Here is a 20,745-nt window from a genome sequence, read left to right on the forward strand (position 1 = left end):
GTCAGCTCCGATTCTTTTACCGACATTCTTCATCTACTTTTCAAACTACGCCACAATACTGCACCACTTTTTTCTATCTTTTTTCGATATCTTCATGCTGATTGCTCTTATGAACGCCCCTCCCGGTGGCCTATTTGACAAGACTTCCAAATCTTTCTCATCAATATGTTATTCAAATCCCCTCAGCAAAGGTTAACCAGCATCTTCAGTCTTTCATTTTTTTCGCTAGTAAAGTATGGAACTGCTTTTTTCGTTTAATTCCTCTTGCCTACGACCAAAATGCTCCCAAGACGGAAATATCAAAATACTTCCGAAACCGAGTGTGATGCTCTCTTCTGGACACTCTATCTGATTTCTATTTACAGGAGCAGCGCTTAGCTTTTTTGTATATTTTCTTTAACTTTAACTGCTTCCTTTATGAAAAAAAAGTTACAGAACTATTAACTACAATAAAACTACAAATATTTAATAACATCGAAATACTGAACGTTGATAACTGAATCACTAGAAGTAAACGTAAAATATGCTAACAAAAAAGGCGCCGATGTCAGTGTGTCATTATCTAGTAATTCTAGTATTACTGATAACTACATGTTTATATTAACAGCAGAGACCAGTGACTGCAGAGCAGCGTTACGTGGTAACGATTCATGTCAAAATAGCAAGCATAAAGATATTTGGTGTGTTAACCAAAAGTGTCATGTCAAGCTTTATTGTGTCGATTTACACATACGCCCTGAAGGAAACATAAATCCTATGATTAATATTTTTTATGATTCAAAGATATAAACATGAAGTTTTGAGTAAGTACTGATGCGCAGGAGACAGATTGACGGGTAAGCTAATTTGTAATATACAAAACTGTTTTTATCCCCCCCCCCAAAAAAAAATAAACGTACAGAAAACATCCGTAAAGGATGTCAAGGATGAAATAGAATATAAGCTTGAGAAGGAAGCATGCAAAATAACATACAAATCAGAAGGCCACAATGCTATCATACTTTGTGAAAAACTGACCATACTCTCTTCTTCTGTAATACATATATTTTTTACGTTCACAGGCCTGCACTCAGTGTTAGGTCTGAAGGGGTGGGTAGCCCATCATCAGGAGGGTCCTGTTGACAGCTGCCATCTCCATCGCCATCACCGCCTTCTCCTCCGCGGTGTAGGGGTCGAGGGCCGCGTTGCCTGTCCTTTTGAAGCTGCCATCCAGGTGTGAGGCGATGCACTCCATCCTGCCCTCGTCCCAATGCACTCTACAGAACAAGAACAGTGCCAAGAGTTTGCTGGTTCTGTGAATCAAGGTAATTGGTTTTCTAATATAATACTTAAATGACCTTCACTTTATTGTTAGTGTTCGACATAAATCTAAGTAACAAAAGAATTGCTAAGAACAAGCCATTAAAATGTCTGAATGTGAGTAAACAGAGATATGAGTAGGAAGAAGGTCATTAGGGGAAAGAGAGGAGCATGAGTGGCAGGAGATGGGACGATATGTAGGTGTTTGCAGTGGCAGTACCCGAGGAAGGCGAGGAGGGCGGTGAGCTCCTTGATAGGCTCCTGCACCAGACGTTCGTAGTGCATCACGTACAGCGGCGCTTCGGTCCTCAAAAGGCGGTCCAGGGCCAGCTCCCTCCACGACCTTATATTGTGCCTCACAAAGTAGTGGAACGCTGCATAAGAAGGGGAAAAATCGCTATAAGAATGTAAAGGGATTGAATAACTTCCAATAAGGTGGAGGAAAAAACACCCAACTTATTTTAAAAGGCATTAGGGCCTTGTAAATTCTTTGTATATCATTTAATATTTACCGAAAAACAAATGTGTGGAAACTACTCTATCATTCTGAAAATAAAGTACCAAAGAAATAATATTTAATTATTGGGGAGGATTTTGTGTTCAGTATAATACCATTTGGTCACATTTACAATCGTATAACATTTTCAAGAAACTTAACAACGAAGAGTTGTGAAGATAACGAAATATACGTATGATTACAGAAAAAAAATGTTCCTTACTCACATTTGGTCCGAAAGTCAGAGACTGGGATTTGTTTTGTGTGACTTAAAGTTTTCGTATACTTGTAGTATGATATGATGGCCCTGTGGGAGGAAGGTTTAGTTGCTTGAATAAGATTAATTGATTGATTGAAGCTTTCGATCATGGCGCCACAACCACCGCGGCCATATGGCGCCGAGCTTGAAGAAGGATCAGTTGTTGGGGAGAGAGTACACAACAGAAGGAAGAGTCGGCGGGACGATACCGGGAGGAGAAGGCAGAGTTGTAATTGAAGTTACATTCTGCAATGTTTCACATCGTGAAGAATGATGATACAACTGCATTTCATTTCCAGTTTTTCAACATTTTTAAACTGCTATGTCTGTGCAGCACCGACTAAACAGCCAAAGCGTCAACAAGCAGGCGTCGGGCAGCCCGGTGGTCACCAGCGGGGCGGGGGTGTGGTTTTTACTAATCTCACTACTACATTTATTTTTCTCTACAGTATGTTAACGTGGGAGACGATGTGTGTGTGTGTGTGTGTGTGTGTGTGTGTGTGTGTGTGTGTGTGTGTGTGTGTGTGTGTGTGTGTGTGTGTGTGTGTGTGTGTATCTGTGTGTGTGTGTGTGTGTGTGTGTGTGTAATCACAAACTAACAACAGTGAACGGGTGGGAAATACTGAAAGCCGAATAGGGTCGAAGTAATGAGGTATGTGTGTGAGTGTGAGAGAGAGAGAGAGAGAGAGAGAGAGAGAGAGAGAGAGAGAGAGAGAGAGAGAGAGAGAAATTTTCTCAGGACTAGGCTATCAATAGCTTGTGTAACTTATAGTTATACTCATTTATTAATGTTTATACATTGTTCCGCACTGAACCCCCCCCCCCCCCAACACACACACACACACACACACACACCCACACACACACACACACATACACATATCGTCTCCCACGTTAAAATATTGCAGAGAAAAAGAAAAAAAAATATATATATATATATATATATATATATATATATATATATATATATATATATATATCTATATATATATAGTTGTGGAATTGGTAAAAACATCGATAGGCTAATAAGGTTAAAGTTAAAATGTGTGTGTGTGTGTGTGTGTGTGTGTGTGTGTGTGTGTGTTTGAGAGAGAGAGAGAGAGAGAGAGAGAGAGAGAGAGAGAGAGGTCCACGTGTTTATGTGGGCGGAGTCTAGACGGGTGGGTTGGCCCCGTGGTTGGCCGCGCACGCGCTGTTGTGACATGAGAACTGGAGGCACGGAGGAACCACAGGTACGCCACAGCGGCCTCTCTCCTCCCACCCGGGCCAGCCTACCCACTCTTCGTGGTGTAATTTATATATTTCATATATTCTTATAGAAAAATTACAGCTTCCTTACGCATATCTAGACCTCTGCACTTCAACAGAGCTGGATAAATGAGATAACAAGACGAAGATTTGGATATTCTACATAAATTGATATGAAAAACATTCGGATTACAGAAGGAAATTCTTTGTCTTCCTGACCCTAAATACGGGCTTTAGAGCATGCTTTGGAACTTTACTTAGCCGGATTCCTGAGCAGCAGGACGGTGGGAATCGTTCGGTTGTTTCTAGGGCACTGGCGGTCCTTGGGCGTGCACGGTGTAATCCAGTGTATTTTCTGCACGAGTGTTCGCATGCTGGTAACACTGTCATACTCTCCAAGATAACCTGACAAGCCAAGGGAGAGAAAGATGTTGAAAGTAAGACGCATAAAGATGAATTCCAAATTAATATAACTACACAAAGAAATAATGCACTGCTAGGTAACAACATAACAATACAATGTCTGGGTAACCACATGACAATGCAATGCCTAGGTAACCACATAACAATGCAATGCCAAGGTAACCACAGAAAGAAATAATGCAATGCTTGAGCACTGAGTCACCTGGATCAGCTTAAGCATCATAGGTCTAATTATCAGCTGCAAACGGACTAGTTACCCACGATTTGGGAGGACAGAGTGTTTTTTCCTCTTCATATATCTTGCAACTGTAATGTGAAACTTCCTTAAGTGATAGCTCAGAAAAAAAAACTATAACGGCAGGAGTAATCAGCAGAGGAGTGTGACACTTAACATGCACCTGCAATATGACCGTCCTTACCTCTCTCCATGAGACTTTCGTCGGCGTAGATGGAGCCGGTGAATATGCCCGACGCCGCCTCCAGCAGGTAGCGCACCCAGGTGTTTCCGGAACAAGGGTACGACGACAGCCACACCAACGGCAGCCGCATCCCGAACCTGAGGAGGGGGTGAAACTCTATCATTTCTTTATGGGAAACACGCCCTTGCCTGCAGGAACAGTCTCCATTCAGCTGCATTTCTGTTGCTGAAATAACACTCATCGACATACTTTTTAGAGCCCCATAGTCTGAGTAATCGAGTATTTGTTCCTCAACCAATTTGTCCCTCAACCAATCACACAACCAGTTAGTTAAGATTGTTTCAAAGATAATTTCTCGATTATGGAATTTATAAGATTTTGAAGACTATGTCGATTATTGTTCTTCGCATAACGACGGAGCTATGCTCCTTTGTTTTCTTATTTCAAGCACTCAATCAGTTTTCATTGTCATCAGTAACATCAGAGGATGCATTTATAGACACGTCACCTTGTCTTGTACTTGGAACACCGGCTCCCGGGAGGATCGCTGCCCCAGAGGCTCCACGACTTCTCCTCCTTCGGGTCCACAGGCAGCTGACCGTCAACTGTAACACAAAGACGCAGCCGTGAGGTGAAGGAGCTGTGGTGAATTACACACATACACACACACACACACACTGTCACGGTTTAATTCCCCGCGACTAGTTTCTTGCTCAGTCATGATGATCATGCGCGCACACAGCTGACTTGGCGTCCCGTTAGGCCTCGTGCGGTCCCGACCTAGGAAAATTTTGAGAATGGGATTAATCGTGGCCGACAACACCCCATCTCATGCTTTTTTTGGCCAGAACGTATCCCCACGGCTTCGGACCCCCGACTCACCCCGAATGAAACCGGGGTTAGGCGGGATGAGGCGGGGGCCTGCTTGCGGTTGGCGGGAGTCCGCCGCCGGCTATGTTGCACGAACAGTCTCGCTAGACAGGACCAAGCGGCGGCCGGACACAGGGGAAATCCCGTCAGGACACCGCCAAGCGGCATCCTGACAGGGACTGCTGGTGATGCGACGTTGACACAAGCGGTGTCCTGCCGGAGACTGATGGCGATGCGACCGTGCCACACCGGGAGCGCAATTTTCATGCCGTTTTCATCCCGCCTGACCCCGCCAGACGGGGGCTCACCCCCGCCTAGTGGAATCTAACCCCGCCTGACGGCGTTCTTATCCCGTTCTATGTCGACTTCTGACAACCGTCCCGTCCGGTTCCGATTTTTTTTTTTTATCATATAATACAGGGTTTACACATTGCCGACTTGGCGTCCCGTTCGGTCCCATTCCGTTCCGATAATTGAAAATGCGTGGGATCGTGGCCATGGACGGCGGTAAACGTGGGTGGGCGCGTGGGGTCGCCAACGAGCGGTGGGAAGCGGGCCGGTTATGGGAGGCATGTTAAAAAAAATTGGCTGGGTTCACACGTAGTCGATTTAGGCGTCCCGACCTACAAAATTTTGAGGACGGGATCAGTAGTGGTCGACTACACCCGATCTCATGCGGTCTTTGGCCAGAATGTGTCCCCATGGCGCCGGACCTCCGACTCATCCCCGGGTCTGCCTACATCAGGAGGTGGTCCGTCGCCGGCTATGTTGCACGAACAGTCCCGCTTGACAGGTCCAGCCGTGGCAGGGCCCAGGCGGAGCCCCGTCAGGGCTCCGCCGACGGCGTCCTGACGAGGACTACTTGCAATACTATTTTGCCACGATCGGCATCCTGCCGAAGACTGCTGGCGACGCGACGTTGCCATACGAGGCGCGCAATTTTCATGCCTTTTCATCCCTCCTAACGCCTCCAGACGGGGGCTCACCCTCACCTGGGGAGGGTCTGACCCCGCCTGACGGCGTTGCTATCCCGTCTTATGCCGATTTCTTCCAACCGTCTCGTCCAGTCCCGACCGGCTCCGAATTCTTTTAACATGTTAAAAAAATCGGCCCGCTTCCCGCTTCCCGCTGTTCGGTGGCGACCCCACACGCCTACCCACGTTTACCGCCGACCATGGCCACGATGTCACACGTTTCGTCCCGTCTTCACTGGTCGGGACGGAACGGGGCCGAATGGGATGCCAAGTCGGCTGTGTGTGAACCCAGCTTTAGGGGCCCGTCAGGCCCGGACGGTACGGTTGTCAGAAATCGGCACAGAACGGGAGTAAAACGCCGTCAGGCGGGGTCAGACGCCGTCAGGCGTGGTTAGACATCACCAGGTGGGGGTGAGCCCCCGTCTGGAGGCATTAAGCCCCTATTACACGTATCCGGTTTCCTACGGCCAACCTGGCCTACGGCGCCGTAGGAAAATTCTGGCCTACGGCTAGAGTTATTACACGTATTTGAACGGCCGGTGGCAAGTGGGTCAGTGTAGCACTGGATGTGGTGGAGGAGTGACATGCCTTCTCTCGACGACAATCTCGTTGCTATTGCTCTAGCGTGCTGTTTGAAGGTGAAAACAAGAAAAAGGAAGATTTCTTTATTGGCACTGGGATCAATTTCTTGAAGTTTATTTACTAATTTACCATATGCTGCATTTCTCACTTCTCTGTTTGAATAATCCTTAGATTTAATGAACCACAAACATGGCTCATTTCGATAAATTTCTATGAAGTCACTCAAGAAATCACTGGCGCAAGAGCTTGTCATGGTGGCGACGTTCCACTGTCAGGTGCAGCCTCAGACTGATGTCATACCATACGGTGAGCAATTACACGCTCCGTCCTCAGTCGTGACGTACGACGGCCGTACGGCCAACTTTAGTACTGGCGAAAGTTCATCCGGCCGGCCGTGGGTGAGCGTTCATACGGCCGATTTGCTATCACACGCTCCGGTTTGAACATATGCTAGCGTCGCGACCGACGGCGCCGTAGGAAACCGGATACGTGTAATAGGGGCTTTAGGCGAGATATAAAAAAAAATCCCGCTCACTGTTGTTCTCATATAGCGATTAGTATAGAGTGGCCAAAAGAGAGGTCAATTTCGGATGGAGAGGTGTCTTGATACACTTCTTGAAAGAGGTCAAGTCATAGGCAGGAGGAAATACAGACGAAGGAAGGCTGTTCCAGAGTTTACCAGTGAAAGGGATGAAAGAATGGAGATGCTGGTTAACTCTTGCATAAGGGGTTTGGACAGTATAGGGATGAGCATGAGTAGAAAGTCGTGTGAAGCTGGACCGCGGTAGAGGGGGAGGCATGCAGTTAGCAAGTTCAGAAGAGCAGCCAGCATGAAAATATCGATAGAAGATAGAAAGAGATGCAACATGGCGGCGGAATTTAAGAGGTAGAAGGCTGTCAGTCAGAGGAGGAGAGCTGATGAGACGAAGAGTCTTAGACTCCACTCTGTCCAAGAGAGCTGAGTGAGTGGAGCCCCCCCCACACGTGAGATGCATACCCCATACGAGGGGGGGACAAGACCCTTGTATATGGAAAACATCAGTGCGGGGGAGAAGAACTGGCGGAGACGATACAGAACGCCCAACCTCAAGAAAACTGATTTAGTGAGAGAGGAGATGTGAAGTTTCCAGTTGAGATTTTGAGCTAAGGGTAGATCGAGGATGTTTAGTGTTGAAGAAGGTGACAGCTGAGTGTTGTCGAAGAATAGGGGATAGGTGTTTGGAAAATTGTGTCGAGTTGATAGGTGGAGAAATTGGTTTTTTGAGGCACTTAAGGACACAAGGTTCCTTTTACCCCAATCGGAAATGATAACAAGGTCTGAGGTTAAGCGTTCTGTAGCCTCCAGTCTGGAGTCTCGCAATTCCTGTTGAGAGGGAGCAGATACCACGTGTTCTGCTTGGCAAGGGATCTCGAGCATATGCTACATTCAGCCTTGCGGTTGTACTTTAGCCCGCAACCCCTGCATCTCTAGCCAGAGTTGGGTAAGGTTCAGTGTGTGTGTGTGTGTGTGTGTGTGTGTGTGTGTGTGTGTGTGTGTGTGTGTGTGTGTGTGTTTACAACAAAGGAGGCAGCTCAAGGGCACAAAAAAAAAGGAAACAATAATAAGAAAAACCCAGCTACTCGCTGCTCCTAAAAAAAGAATCATAAGAGGTGGCCGAAAGAGAGGTCAATTTCGGGAGGAGAGGTGTCCTGACACCCTTCTCTTGAAAGAGTTCAGGTCGTAGGCAGGAGGAAATACAGATGAAGGAAGATTGTTCCAGAGTTTACCAGCGTGAGGGATGAAAGAGTGAAGATGCTGGTTAACTCTTGCATAAGGGGTTTGGACAGTATAGGGATGAGCATGAGAAGAAAGTCGTGTGCAGCGGGGCAGCGGGAGGGGTGGAGGCATGCAGTTAGCAAGTTGAGAAGAGCAGTCAGCGTGGAAATATCGATAGAAGATAGAAAGAGAGGCAACATCGCGACGGAATTTAAGAGGTAGAAGACTATCAATAGGAGGAGGAGAGCTGATGAGACGAAAAGCCTTAGACTCCACTCTGTCCAGAAGAGCTGTGTGAGTGGACTCCCCCCACACGTGAGATGCATACTCCATACGAGGGCGGACAAGGCCCCTGTATATGGATAGCAACTGCACGGGGGAGAAGAACTGGCGGAGACGATACAGAACGCCCAACCTCGAGGAGCTGATTTAGCGAGAGAGGAGATGTGAAGTTTCCAGTTGAGATTTTGAGTTAAGGATAGACCGAGGATGTTTAGTGTTGAAGATGGTGATAGCTGAGTGTTGTCGAAGAATAGGGGATAGTTATTTGGAAGATTGTGTCGAGTTGATAGGTGGAGAAATTGAGTTTTTGAGGCATTGAAGGACACCAGGTTCCTTCTGCCCCAATCGGAAATGATAGCAAGGTCTGAGGTTCAGCGTTCTGCAGCCTCCTGTGTGTGTGTGTGTGTGTGTGTGTGTGTGTGTGTGTGTGTGTGTGTGTGTGTGGGTGTGGGTGTGCGTGTGTGTGTGTGCATGTGCGTGTGTGTGTGTGTCCTTTTCAGGCCTCTGATGCGTCTCTTGCAAAACCAGCGAGGAAGGACCACGTGGACGCTCCAAATTGGAGACTTGTGTGAGCGGTGAGTGATACGCGCCTTCAGCGTTTTAGCTCCAGCGTCTCCTCAGTATATACCACTTAATTTACACCACACTTTTACAAACCATATAACTATTATATTATTTTCAATCATACTCTCTGGCTTCTACACTAGTTCCTTGACACACACACACACACACACACACACACACACACACACTTACTCATCACTTTCTCAACGCTGCCGTGAAGTAGGCGCATCATGTCCATCACCGCCCCGCCACCTGCGCGTCGCGCCAAGGAAAAAGAAACACACTGTATAAGGTGAAGGGCGTGCCCTGAGCATGGCGCTATATTTACCAGCCTCGGAGCAGTGAACAGCCGCCTAACAATAATACTTGCCTGCGTCGTTGTTCCTCGAGAATTTCGAACACAATGTTGTGACGCCGGACTGACGGAAGCTGTAACAGACATACGAATCAAGTATATTACTTCTAAATGCCTTTCCATCAATCAAAATACCAACCTTTATATATAAATCCTCACTCACCGGCTGTAGAAATAAATGAAACATGTTGCGTATCAACGACTTTGTACTGAAGCATCACTAAAAAATATATATGAAACAACGCCGGTGTGCTATACATTGAGAAGTCTTCTTCACTAACCTCAAGACATGCACATATCACATACATCAACACACCACTCACAGACTCCCAGCTCACCGAAAACTCCCCAACACCTTTACTACCTCCAAAAGTATGAAATAGGACATTGTAACGAGAAATACCGTGAAAAAATTACAACCAGACCTGAAGAAATGACGAAACTGCTGCATGGATCACATAAGAATTGATTAAACATTCCACCAAGCACCAACACAAATGAGTCGGGAGAACAATTGAGAGGCAGACCAGCAGAGGGCATCAGTCACACTACAGAAACACGCAGCGGAAGGGGTGAGCAGCCACGCCACGGCAACGCACCTTGACAAGTAAAACAGCACCAGGCAGGTGATGGCGACGTAGACCACCGCCATCGGACTTAAAAACTGCTTCATGTTGATCATTGTCTATCCTGTAATATATGAACTGACGCTAAGAACATCATGGTAATGAGAGTACTTAAAATACACAGGAAAAAAGCAATGTTGTCTACATAAATGTTTGTCTACTGTCATCTTCATCTGTTCTGTTTTCTCTTTTTTTTATAATTTATAAGAGCTTTGAGTGCTACTCCACCGGACAAAGTTTATGGATAAATAAGGTTCCCGATCTCTAGGGAATTTTTGTTAGGTGATGCGACTAGGTTTGGTTAGGTTAGGTCAGGTTAGATTAGGTAAGGTCAGGTCAGGTTAGGTTAGGTTAAGATAGCCTTTTTTTTAAGCTATCATCTCCATTCAAGTACCCTAAAATGATCATTTTCGTGTTCCCCGCCGGTTTAGTTTCTTCTCTTCTCGTTGTACAGGAAACACCCAAAGGAAAGAAAATTAGGAAGGCCAACTGGACAGATGACCAGACACTGCACCTACCGGCCCTCATCAAAGAGAGGATAGATATAATCAAGGGCTCTCTGTCATCTGCCTGACTGCAAGGATGAAGCAGCAGGCATGGGATAAGACAGCAACTCTTATCAACACATATCATCCCATGGTAGCCCGCACAAGGGCCGAATGTGAAAAACGGTGGTGCACCGTTCAGTCAGGTGCCGAGTAGGTGACCAGCACAGGAGACCCGAGTCTACTTCTTTGTGTTCCCGTTTACCGTAACTATATCCGACACCGTGGGGGCTCTTTTCTATTTAGCCGTTGTATTATATTTGTCAGTAATTGTAAGTGTTTGTTGGGTGTGTGAAAGATCTACGTGTGATTGAATTGTAATATATATTTATAATTGCTCCAATTCCTTTCTTTCACACCTTTCGGTTTTGTTATGTTCGCCAAACTGAACCCCTTGTATTAACATTTAACCCCTAGACAACAACTCGCCGTAGGTCACTGAACTACCTGCTCTTGGTAACATAACACCTGCACATCCAGTGGTGCTAATATCCCTGTCGGATACGATTGTTTTATAGATGTCTGTGCCTATGCTACGTATGCAAAAGCTTTCTGATTTGTGGCCAACACTTTTGTTAGATTGGTACATACAACTCCTTATTGCCGGTTCATGCTCTGACAGGTGACTGTCTACCAACAGACGTGTTATACTCTTTTCAACAGCTGTCTAAAACAATGCTCTTCATCTAGGGATTTTCTTTGCTAAAATATATATTGCCGTATGTTTTTTTTATTGTTGTTCCTAATGATGGTTGGAATTAAAATGTGTTATGATCATGAGGCATCTCATCAATCCTCACCAAAACTACTGCTAGTAACATGAACCCACATTAACAATAGGTTTCCACAAGAGTACCGGTGGAAAGTTGGAAAGTTTCGTCTAGTCGGCGCAACATCTGTGGTCATATGCCGGAGAGAGACAGAAGGGGAAGGAATTATAGGAGAAGGGAACAGATCCCAGGAGACGGGACACAACCCCCGATTAATACCTGGTACCCATTCACTGCTGGGGGGACAGGGGCGTAGGGTATCGGAAAAGCCGCCCAAATTTATTCCACTCTCTCGGTTGCGAGCCGAGTGTGCTAACCACTGCACCACAAAGCCCCTAGAAGAGGGGGAGGAGGAGGAAGAGGAGAAGAAGGAGGAGAAAACCACAAGAGTACCGGTTTCTTCCATCGTTGACAAATTTATGGAATCAGTTACCCAATGAGATTGTCCTTCCTGCAGACATTTCTACATTAAAGTCTCGTGTGAATGTCTTTTGAAACAGTAATTTTATTTTTCCTTCTTTTGGCTCTGACTGGCCAGTTTTTTAACTATTCGTTGCCTTTACTCCTCTCCAGTACCTTTTGGTATTTTGTGTGGTTCAACTTGTATCTGCACCCTGGAGGGATCCTTTGGTAGCCTATCATAATAATAATAATAATAATAATAATAATAATAATAATAATAATAATAATAATAATAATAATAATAATAATAATAATAGCTAAGCCTGTAACGGACAGGAACTCAGCTCACCAAGTGTTTCCTTCTAAGATTCAAATGGAGAGGGAAATATTCAGCGAAAAGAGTACAACTTACCGGAAGCTCCCACCTGAGGCTCACCGAGAATCACACTGACTGCGAGCCTGCCGCCAGCGTGGCCTCGCGATCCACAAGTGTGTTAGACCAGGTGTAAAGAGTGTTAATAAAGCATAGCATCGTTTAACACATAGGATTCCAACCGGGTGACCGCGTTAAGTTACTCGCAGCGGATGAAATTGACGGCTTTGTGATACGGAAAGCCTATTTTGGGGTCCACGAAAGAGCTAGTGCACTTGCTAGCGATAGAGTACTCAATCGCGCTCCAGGGACAACCCTGGATAAAACCGGCAACCTTATCCCATATCTGGATATATTGGAATCAGGCTGCACTAGAAATTTCGAACCCAACGATGCAGCAAGGAACACATCTGGCAGTCCCGCGCCATCCCACACACACCCCGCCAGCTAATTCCTATCCCAGAGAACTCCCCAGAAGGCCGTGCACTAGCTCTTTCGTGAACACAAAAATAGGCTTTTCATACCTCAAAGCCGTCATTTTAGGTCTCCTCTGAGCTAGTGCACTTGCTATCTACCACTTAGAGAAAGGGGAAGAAGCCCCCTATCCCCGCGGGGAGAGGGAATACAACTGCTCAAGACGCCCAAATGTCCAAAGAAGAACAGGCGAAACAAAAAGTGAGCAGAGAAACAAACGCCTCATCCCAGATACGCCAGAGTAGGAAGAAAGGAAAAGCTAAGGTAAATATCCTGTGACAAATTCAGTATTACAAAATTATATGAATTTAAGATGAAGTACCCCGACCAGGGGTATATATATATATATATATATATATATATATATATATATATATATATATATATATATATATATATATATATATATATATATATATATATATATATATATATATATATATATATATATATATATTCTTCCCAGTGGATCCTGATGGTCGGTCCAAGTAACGGCTTCTGTTCAGGAGGTCCTGATGGTCAGCCCAGCCCGTTCTGGCGCAGGCGAGTGTTTATAGTGGCGCCATCTTGCATTGGCTCATGCTGCCTCCCAGAAGCTCATCTTTGATCCTAGAATCTAGATTCTAGGATGATAGGTGGTCTCTGGACAGCATGGGTAGCCAATGCCACTCGGCGGCAGCTGAAAATCCCAGCTTGGGCACCAGGGCGGATTGAACTCGTCCTCCTGAACACGAGGCCGTTACTTTGACGACTCAGCCACCGGCTGCAATGTATATATATATATATATATATATATATATATATATATATATATATATATATATATATATATATATATATATATATATATATGTATATTTATATATATATATATATATATATATATATATATATATATATAGATATATATATATATATATATATATATACACACACACAAACACACACACACACACACACACTTCATAACCCAAACAAGGTCTTATACTTAGAATGCCTCACCAAATAACACATTAATATTGTCACGTAAAACTGCAAGTATCTGAGAACAAATACACGTGAACACACTCACCCAGCTGTCTCGTCACGGTCCTCCGCGGGAAACTCACCCGGGCCGTGGTGACCGCACCTGCAAGTCGCAGGAGTAGAAAGGTTACTAGTGCGGCCGATGATCTCAGTACATTCACGTCCACCACTACTCAACCACAATGCATTCACGTCCACCACTACTCAGCCACAGTGCATTCACGTCCACCACTACTCAGCCACAATGCATTCACACTTAGTAGTACTCGGTCGACCGCTGAGAACACACCGGGATAGTAAAACTTGCATGGTTTGTTGTTCCTCGATTCGGAAGTGGCAGAGCACGGAGCGTCTTCTGGCAAACCGAATGAAGAAAATATGCTCATTGTCTTGTTAGTTGTCTTCGCACAATCTATCTCATGCTAATTTACTACTCGAGAAAGAAAGACAAACATGAGAAAGTGTTGTTTTTATTTACTTCATTAACTCGAAAGCAACGCCATCATCGCACCAGCGTCACGCCAGCCTGCTATACCGATGCCTACACCCTTGCCAGAGTTGCCTCGTAAAGCACCTACACAATGCCCTCTTAAGATATTGTCGTTATCAATGATGTTTAATGGGTTTAAGGGGTAGAGGGGCCCTGGGCTGCGAGACTCGTCTCGCTCACACCCTGTCAGCCGCCACTGAAGAGGCAAGAAGGCGGCTGACGGCCGAGAGGGGTCATGGATGTTAAATTAAACCTTCTTGGGATTGGCCAGATTGAAATATTTTGGGCTTGTTTTTTGGACAGCTAAACGTTTAGTCTCCTTTCTGTATGTAGGTGACCAAGATGAACAAGTAACCACACCAAAATATATGTAAGATTGTATATCAAGTTTAACCAGTCACATTCCATGTTAACAGCATTTGGGTAGTTCTAGACTCACCCGACCCGCACCTGAGACTTTCCAGACTACACAACAAATCTTTCTCCTTACTAAGATACAAGTCAGTCAAGTGCAAGGCGTCGTCAGTGGTTTCAGGCAGTGTTAAATATAGCAGTGGGGAGGCTGTGGCTGAATGGATAGCGTGACGGCGCCGCGTTCAGGACGACGCGAGTTCAATCCCCGCCCGGTGCCACCAAGCTGGGATTTTTCAGCCGCCGCCGAGTGGCTTAAAACTACCCACATGCTGTCCAGAAGACCACCTATCAACCCGGACTCTAGATTCTAGGATTAAAGATGAGCTCCGGGAGGGCAGCATGAGCCAATGCAAGATGGCGCCACTATAAACACTCGCCTGCGCCAGAACGGGCTGGGCCGACCATCAGGCCCCACCGGGAAGAAGCCTTGGGCCGACCATCAGGATCCACCGGGAAGAAGCCTACCGGTGCAGCAGGCCACGACGTAAAAAAAAAAAAAAAAAAAAAAAAAAAAAAAGTGAAAGAAAATGTCGTATAGTTGACTTTTGGGACGTTGGTATAAAAGAAACCTACATTAAAGCTTCCGAAAATAAGTCGACTTCATATCGGAAAGAGTTAAGCCCGTAACGGACAGGAGCTCAGCTCACCAAGAGTTTCCTTCCAAGATTCAAATGGAGAGGGAAACATTCAACGAAAGAGTACAACTTACCGGAAGCTCCCACCTGAGGCTCACCGAAAATCACACTGACTGAGGAACCGCTGCCGCGTGGCCTCGCGATCCACAAGTGTGTTAGAGCAGGTGTACGAAGTGTTGATAAAGCATAGCATCGTTCAACACGTAGGTTTCTAATTGGTCGAGCGCGTGAAGTTCGCAGTGGATGATGAATATATTACACTGGTCAGCAAAAAATAAATTATTTCATGGTTCTGGTATAAAATGGTCTGATTCTTGGGTAATTGAAGGTGCTGAGTTAAAACATGGCATCAGTAAAGACGTATCAGATCTGTGTTTTTTTTGAGAACCAGTATATTGGTGTATCGAGCTCCCAGGAAGTGACGCATACATTTTTAGTTACCTCAAAAATTTAATTATTTCATGGTTCTGGTATGAAATGGTCTGATTCTAGGGTAATTGAAGGCGATAAATTCGAATATGGCATTATTAAAGATGTATCGGGTCTGGTTTGGAGAACCAATCTATGTATGTATCTAGTTCGATCGATGAAATTTGTGGTTCTGAAATGAAACCGTCTGATTCAAGAGAAAAGGGAAAAGGAGGCATGGGAATAATTCATGAATGACTCACAGAACTATATTGGAAACTACCGTGCAGAAATAGTAGCCACGCATACATCATGAGTGGGAAATCTCTGCAGGCGATGCAGGAGGAAAAGGATCTTGGGGTCACTATCAGCAGTGACCTGAAACACGCGAATCACTGTAAAAAAGCTTATAACAAAGCCAACACTATGTTCGGGTTCATAGCGAGAAATTTCGAGTGTAAAACGCCAGACGTGATGGTATCCTTTTATAATTCCATGGTAAGACCGCATCTCGAGTATGCGGCACAGTTCTGGTCTCCTAATTACAGAAAGGAAATTGATTTACTGGAAAGGATTCAACGACGCGCCACGAAAATGATTCCAACCTTAAGAGCTCAACCGTACGAGGAACGACTCAAGCGACTGGAGAAAAGACGCCTACGAGGGGATATGATTCAAGTCTTCAAGTACCTGAAAAAGTTTAATAACGTCGATTACTCCAAATTCTTTGAACTGCAAACCAACTCAAGAACTAGAAATAACGGTTTACTCATTCAGTCGAGTCAATGTAACACAGACATTGGAAGGAGTTTCTTTTCAAACCGAGTCATCTGCCACTGGAACAATCTTCCCTCAGAAGTAGTAAATGCGAATACCATCAACTGCTTCAAATATCGAATCGACCGTCATATCGTTGCGTCAGGAGTAAACTGAATACCGAGGTGCTTTCATCTGCTTCCCAAGCCCCAAGTGGCTGTTGAGCAGATTAATAACTCACCAAAGCGGGCAACCTCGTAATGAGCTAATAAGCTTTCTGTTGCCTGCATTTCCATGTTTCCATGTATTATTTTCATTAATACGAAAATTCCAAACATTATGGTAAGGTAAAGTTGGGAGCATACGCTACGGCTGTGCGTGGCGGCCGTGGCCCTCTGAGCGTGCGGGAGGAGAGAACCAATCAACCCGATACAGGACACCCCGGTTACCACAGTTTACCTTCCCCATGTTTCCCAAGGCTACCTATTCACCGACCATACCAAAAGGAAGGATGAACAGCTGGGTGGGCTGCACGCTGACTGCCTAGGACGGGGTTCAAACCTAGACCCGCAGATCCATAGTTAGGGACGCTAAGCACTGCACAGCGGAGACACCTATTGTGTGTGTTATGGGTATTATTTAATTAAGTATAATTGTTAGTTACTCATATTAATATTTTTCATTTTTCCAGTTTCCATGGCACTCCCACACCACATCCATAACACTCTGAGTAAAGATTAACTTACCAAGGTTCTTAAAAAGAAGATCCTAAATCAAGGCCTTTGGTTTGATAAGGCCATCGACCAGATCGCTTGTTTTGAGTGATGGCAATATTGTGGGGAATTATTAAGGCACAGACAGAAGCAGGACGTAGTGAGTGAGCGTGGTTTGGGGCTCGTTCATTGGCTGAATCCGGGTGAAGGGCAGGGAGCTGTGATTGGCTGCCGATAAGTTTTTCATACTTGCTCGGCCGTACCCAAGAAACCAGGCGGTGGTCCTATAAGCTTGGAAAAATTCACCTCCAAAGACAGAATTTTCAACCTAACAATCGAGGCCTAAATGCCAAACAAAGACTTTGACCCTGTTCTACAAGCTGGCGCATGTAACTCCATTTCACCATTGTTGGTCGATAGACCCTCATCAAGCCAAAGCCAATCTTGCAGATACTCAATACTTCACCAATTTCACCACACATGGCGCGCGCACGTAACCAAACGAACAAGACCGCACCAATGCGCACTAGCGTGTGCACGTACGTCACCCGCAAGCGCGCACACGCACGCACACACTAAAGCACGCGCACATATGCACGCATCTCTCTCTCTCTCTTTTGTCATCTATTCTTACTTTATAGTCTTGCAATATTCTTTTCTTTAATTCTTTATTGATTTTCACTCACTTTCTCTTTTTGATTGAGGCGTTTAAATGTATCAAGGGGATTAACAAAAGGGATTTAATTAATGAAGTGCTCATAATAAGAACTGATGTAAGAACACGTAGTAAAGGGTATAAATTGGATAAATTAAAGTTCAGGAAAGAAATAGGCACAAGCTGGTTGAGAAAGAGTAGTGGAAGAGTAGAACCAACAAAGTAGGTGTATAATAATTGATGGCAATAATTTATGGCCTTTATGGATGGAAAGAGAATTAGGTGAGCAACCCATCTTCATGAGCTGCTTTGTGTAGGCCGTCTGGCCTTTTGTAGTGTCCTGAAACCCTTAAGTATCCTCGTGTGACCAAAATCGATCCCCCTCTTTTGGCAACTCAGATTACCTTCTTTTCGCCGGAACAGCGTTTATCGATTTTTTTTGTTTGGTCTTTTGAAATCGGCTTATCGGGAGTCATCGGGGACGGTCGCGACAGGGACCGGGAATGTGTGAGAGCCCCTTTAATGGGCTCTCACACACTCTCGGTCCCGGTCCCGGTCCCAATCGCCCCTGATCACTACCGATAAGCCGGTCGCCGGTCGACCGGCTGTGAGATCAGGGATTGTCAGCGGCAGACCGCCGGTCTACCGCCGGTCGACCCTGAGGACCGTAGACGCAGCCGACCACCGCCGGTCAACTGTAAAATTTTCAAAGATATTGGCGATGCTCCCGGTCGACCGCCGGTGTCGAAAAATATCGCCGATCGACCGTCGACCGGCGGTCCACTGCCGACAACCGACGGCAGACCGGCGGTAGACCTCGAGTGAGCACCTATGTCTGACCTGGGGATTAGCAAGGGAGGAAGGAGGAAAAAGAGGAGGAACAGGTAGGAGCGAGGGATGATGAGAGAAAGGAGGAAGAGGAATGGGTGAGAGAGAAAAGCGAAGTAACGACAAGTTGAGGGATGTGATCATCAATAGGCAGGTAGTCCAGGATGAGATTGGTAGGTTGAAGAAAAACAAATCGCCGGGCCCAGACGAAATATTTCCACGGGTTTTGAAAGAATGCAAGGAGGTCCCCAGTGGCCCACTTACCGATATCTTTAAGATGTCGGTGAATTCCGGGCATGTGCCACACCAATGGAAAGTAGTTAATGTGACGCCGATTTTCAAAAAGGGAGACAAGTCAGCCACCTCAAATTATCGCCCAATTTATCTTAACATCAGTTTTAGGCAAGATGTTGGAGTCAATTATAGCCAGGAGTATTCGGGCCCATTTAGAGAAACATAGTTTAATTCATGACTCACACCATGGGTTCACGAAGGGTAGGTCTTACCTTACTAACCTGTTGTCCTTCTTTAATAAAGTATTCGAGGCGGTTGACCGAGATGAAAACTATGACATACTACGTATATCTAAATTTCAGCAAAGCGTTCGACAAAGTCCCTCATCGCGGCCTGTTACTAAAACTACAGGCTCAAGGCGTAGATGGCAAAGTTTTGAACTGGATTAGGGCTTGGCTTAGTGGTAAGAAGCAGAGAGTGCAACTCAGTGGTAAAAAATCTGAATGGGGCAGTGTTACGAGTGGAGTTCCACATGGGTTGGTGCTGGGTCCACTGCTTTTTATCATTTACATCAATGATTTGGACTCAGGAATTAGCAGTGATGTCAGTAAGTTCGCAGATGATACCAAGATCGGTAGAGTAATCCAATCAGACCAGGACGCTAGCGTTCTCCATGATGAGCTTGACAGACTTTATGATTGGGCGGGGAAGTAGCAGATGGAATTCAATGTCGGGAACGGGAATTGTAGTATTCTGAGTGTAGGTAGGAATAACCCCTCACACAATTACTTCTTAAATGACACTCCTCTAAGCAGGTCTTGGTGTGAGAGAGACTTAAGAGTCTTAGTGAGCTCTGACCTCCGTCCTAGGGCTCAATGCATTCAGGCTAAAAATCGAGCGAACAGAGTACTTGGTTTCATCTCAAGAAGCGTACGCAATAGGAGCGCTGAAGTCACTATCAAACTTTACTTAGCACTAGTTAGACCTCATCTCGATTATGCGATTCAGTTCTGGTCACCCTACTATAGAATAGATATCAAGATGTTATAATCTGTACATAGAAGGATGACAAGTATGATTCAAGGGGTGAGAAACATACCTTATGAGGATCGACTGAAGCATTTAAATCTACACTCTAGAAAAGCGAAGGTTGCGAGGGGACCTGATCCAAGTTTATAAATGGATGAAGGGCTTTAATAAAGGAGAAGTCAATAGGGTTTTGGTTGTAAAAGAACCAGGTAGGGCACGTAGCAATGGTTTTGATTTACATAAATTCAGATTCTACAAAGACATAGGCAAGAATTGGTTTACCAATAGAGTGGTGGATGAATGAAACAGACTTGGCAGTCATGACAAGGATGCCAATACCATAGATACATTCAAGAAGAGGTTGGATAAATTCATGGATAGTGAGGTAAGGTGGGGTTAGGATTACAGGAGCTGCCTTGTACAGGCCAACTGGCTTCTTGCAGACAGGCCAACTGGCTTCTTGCAGACTCCTAATGTTCTTATGTTCTTACGAAATTTCGAGCCGGGTGACCGTGTAAAGTTTACAGGGAATGAACTGATTACATTGTTAAACCATTTATCAGTCAGTCGATTAGTCATTGTGTAATTATGCGCGTAACGCTACGTTAGTCAATCTGTTTGGCTACGTTAGTCAATTTGTTTGAGTAAATTTTAAGATTAGGAACATAACGAACCCGTTCACCCAAAGTACGTATACCTCCCACCACCACATGTATGCAGCAATCATACCTTGACTTATTTTTCGGATTCCGTATGTTGACGTAAAGGTAAATTTAAAACATTTGCAACTGAAGTCCGCAAGCTGTGGTAATTTGAAAAACTAAAGTAGCATTGTACAAC

The 20,745-nt window shown here is 45.1% G+C and overlaps 1 protein-coding gene across 1 annotated transcript; it reads right to left on the bottom strand.

Moving 5' to 3' along the window:
• Positions 1–11: 11 nt before the first annotated feature.
• On the bottom strand, positions 12–15,441 carry LOC126981005 (WSC domain-containing protein 1-like). Its single transcript, XM_050831557.1, has 11 exons — positions 15,357–15,441; positions 13,790–13,846; positions 10,127–10,217; positions 9,543–9,601; positions 9,365–9,424; positions 4,653–4,749; positions 4,145–4,281; positions 3,560–3,707; positions 2,023–2,102; positions 1,520–1,673; positions 12–1,256 (listed from the first exon to the last, which is right to left on the bottom strand). Exons 3-11 carry the CDS (start codon positions 10,207–10,209, stop codon positions 1,076–1,078), a joined length of 999 nt encoding a protein of 332 aa, XP_050687514.1. The 5' UTR covers positions 10,210–10,217; positions 13,790–13,846; positions 15,357–15,441; the 3' UTR covers positions 12–1,075.
• Positions 15,442–20,745: the final 5,304 nt, after the last annotated feature.

Source organism: Eriocheir sinensis, chromosome 46 (genome assembly GCF_024679095.1).
Source record: "Eriocheir sinensis breed Jianghai 21 chromosome 46, ASM2467909v1, whole genome shotgun sequence".
NCBI lineage: Eukaryota > Metazoa > Arthropoda > Malacostraca > Decapoda > Varunidae > Eriocheir > Eriocheir sinensis.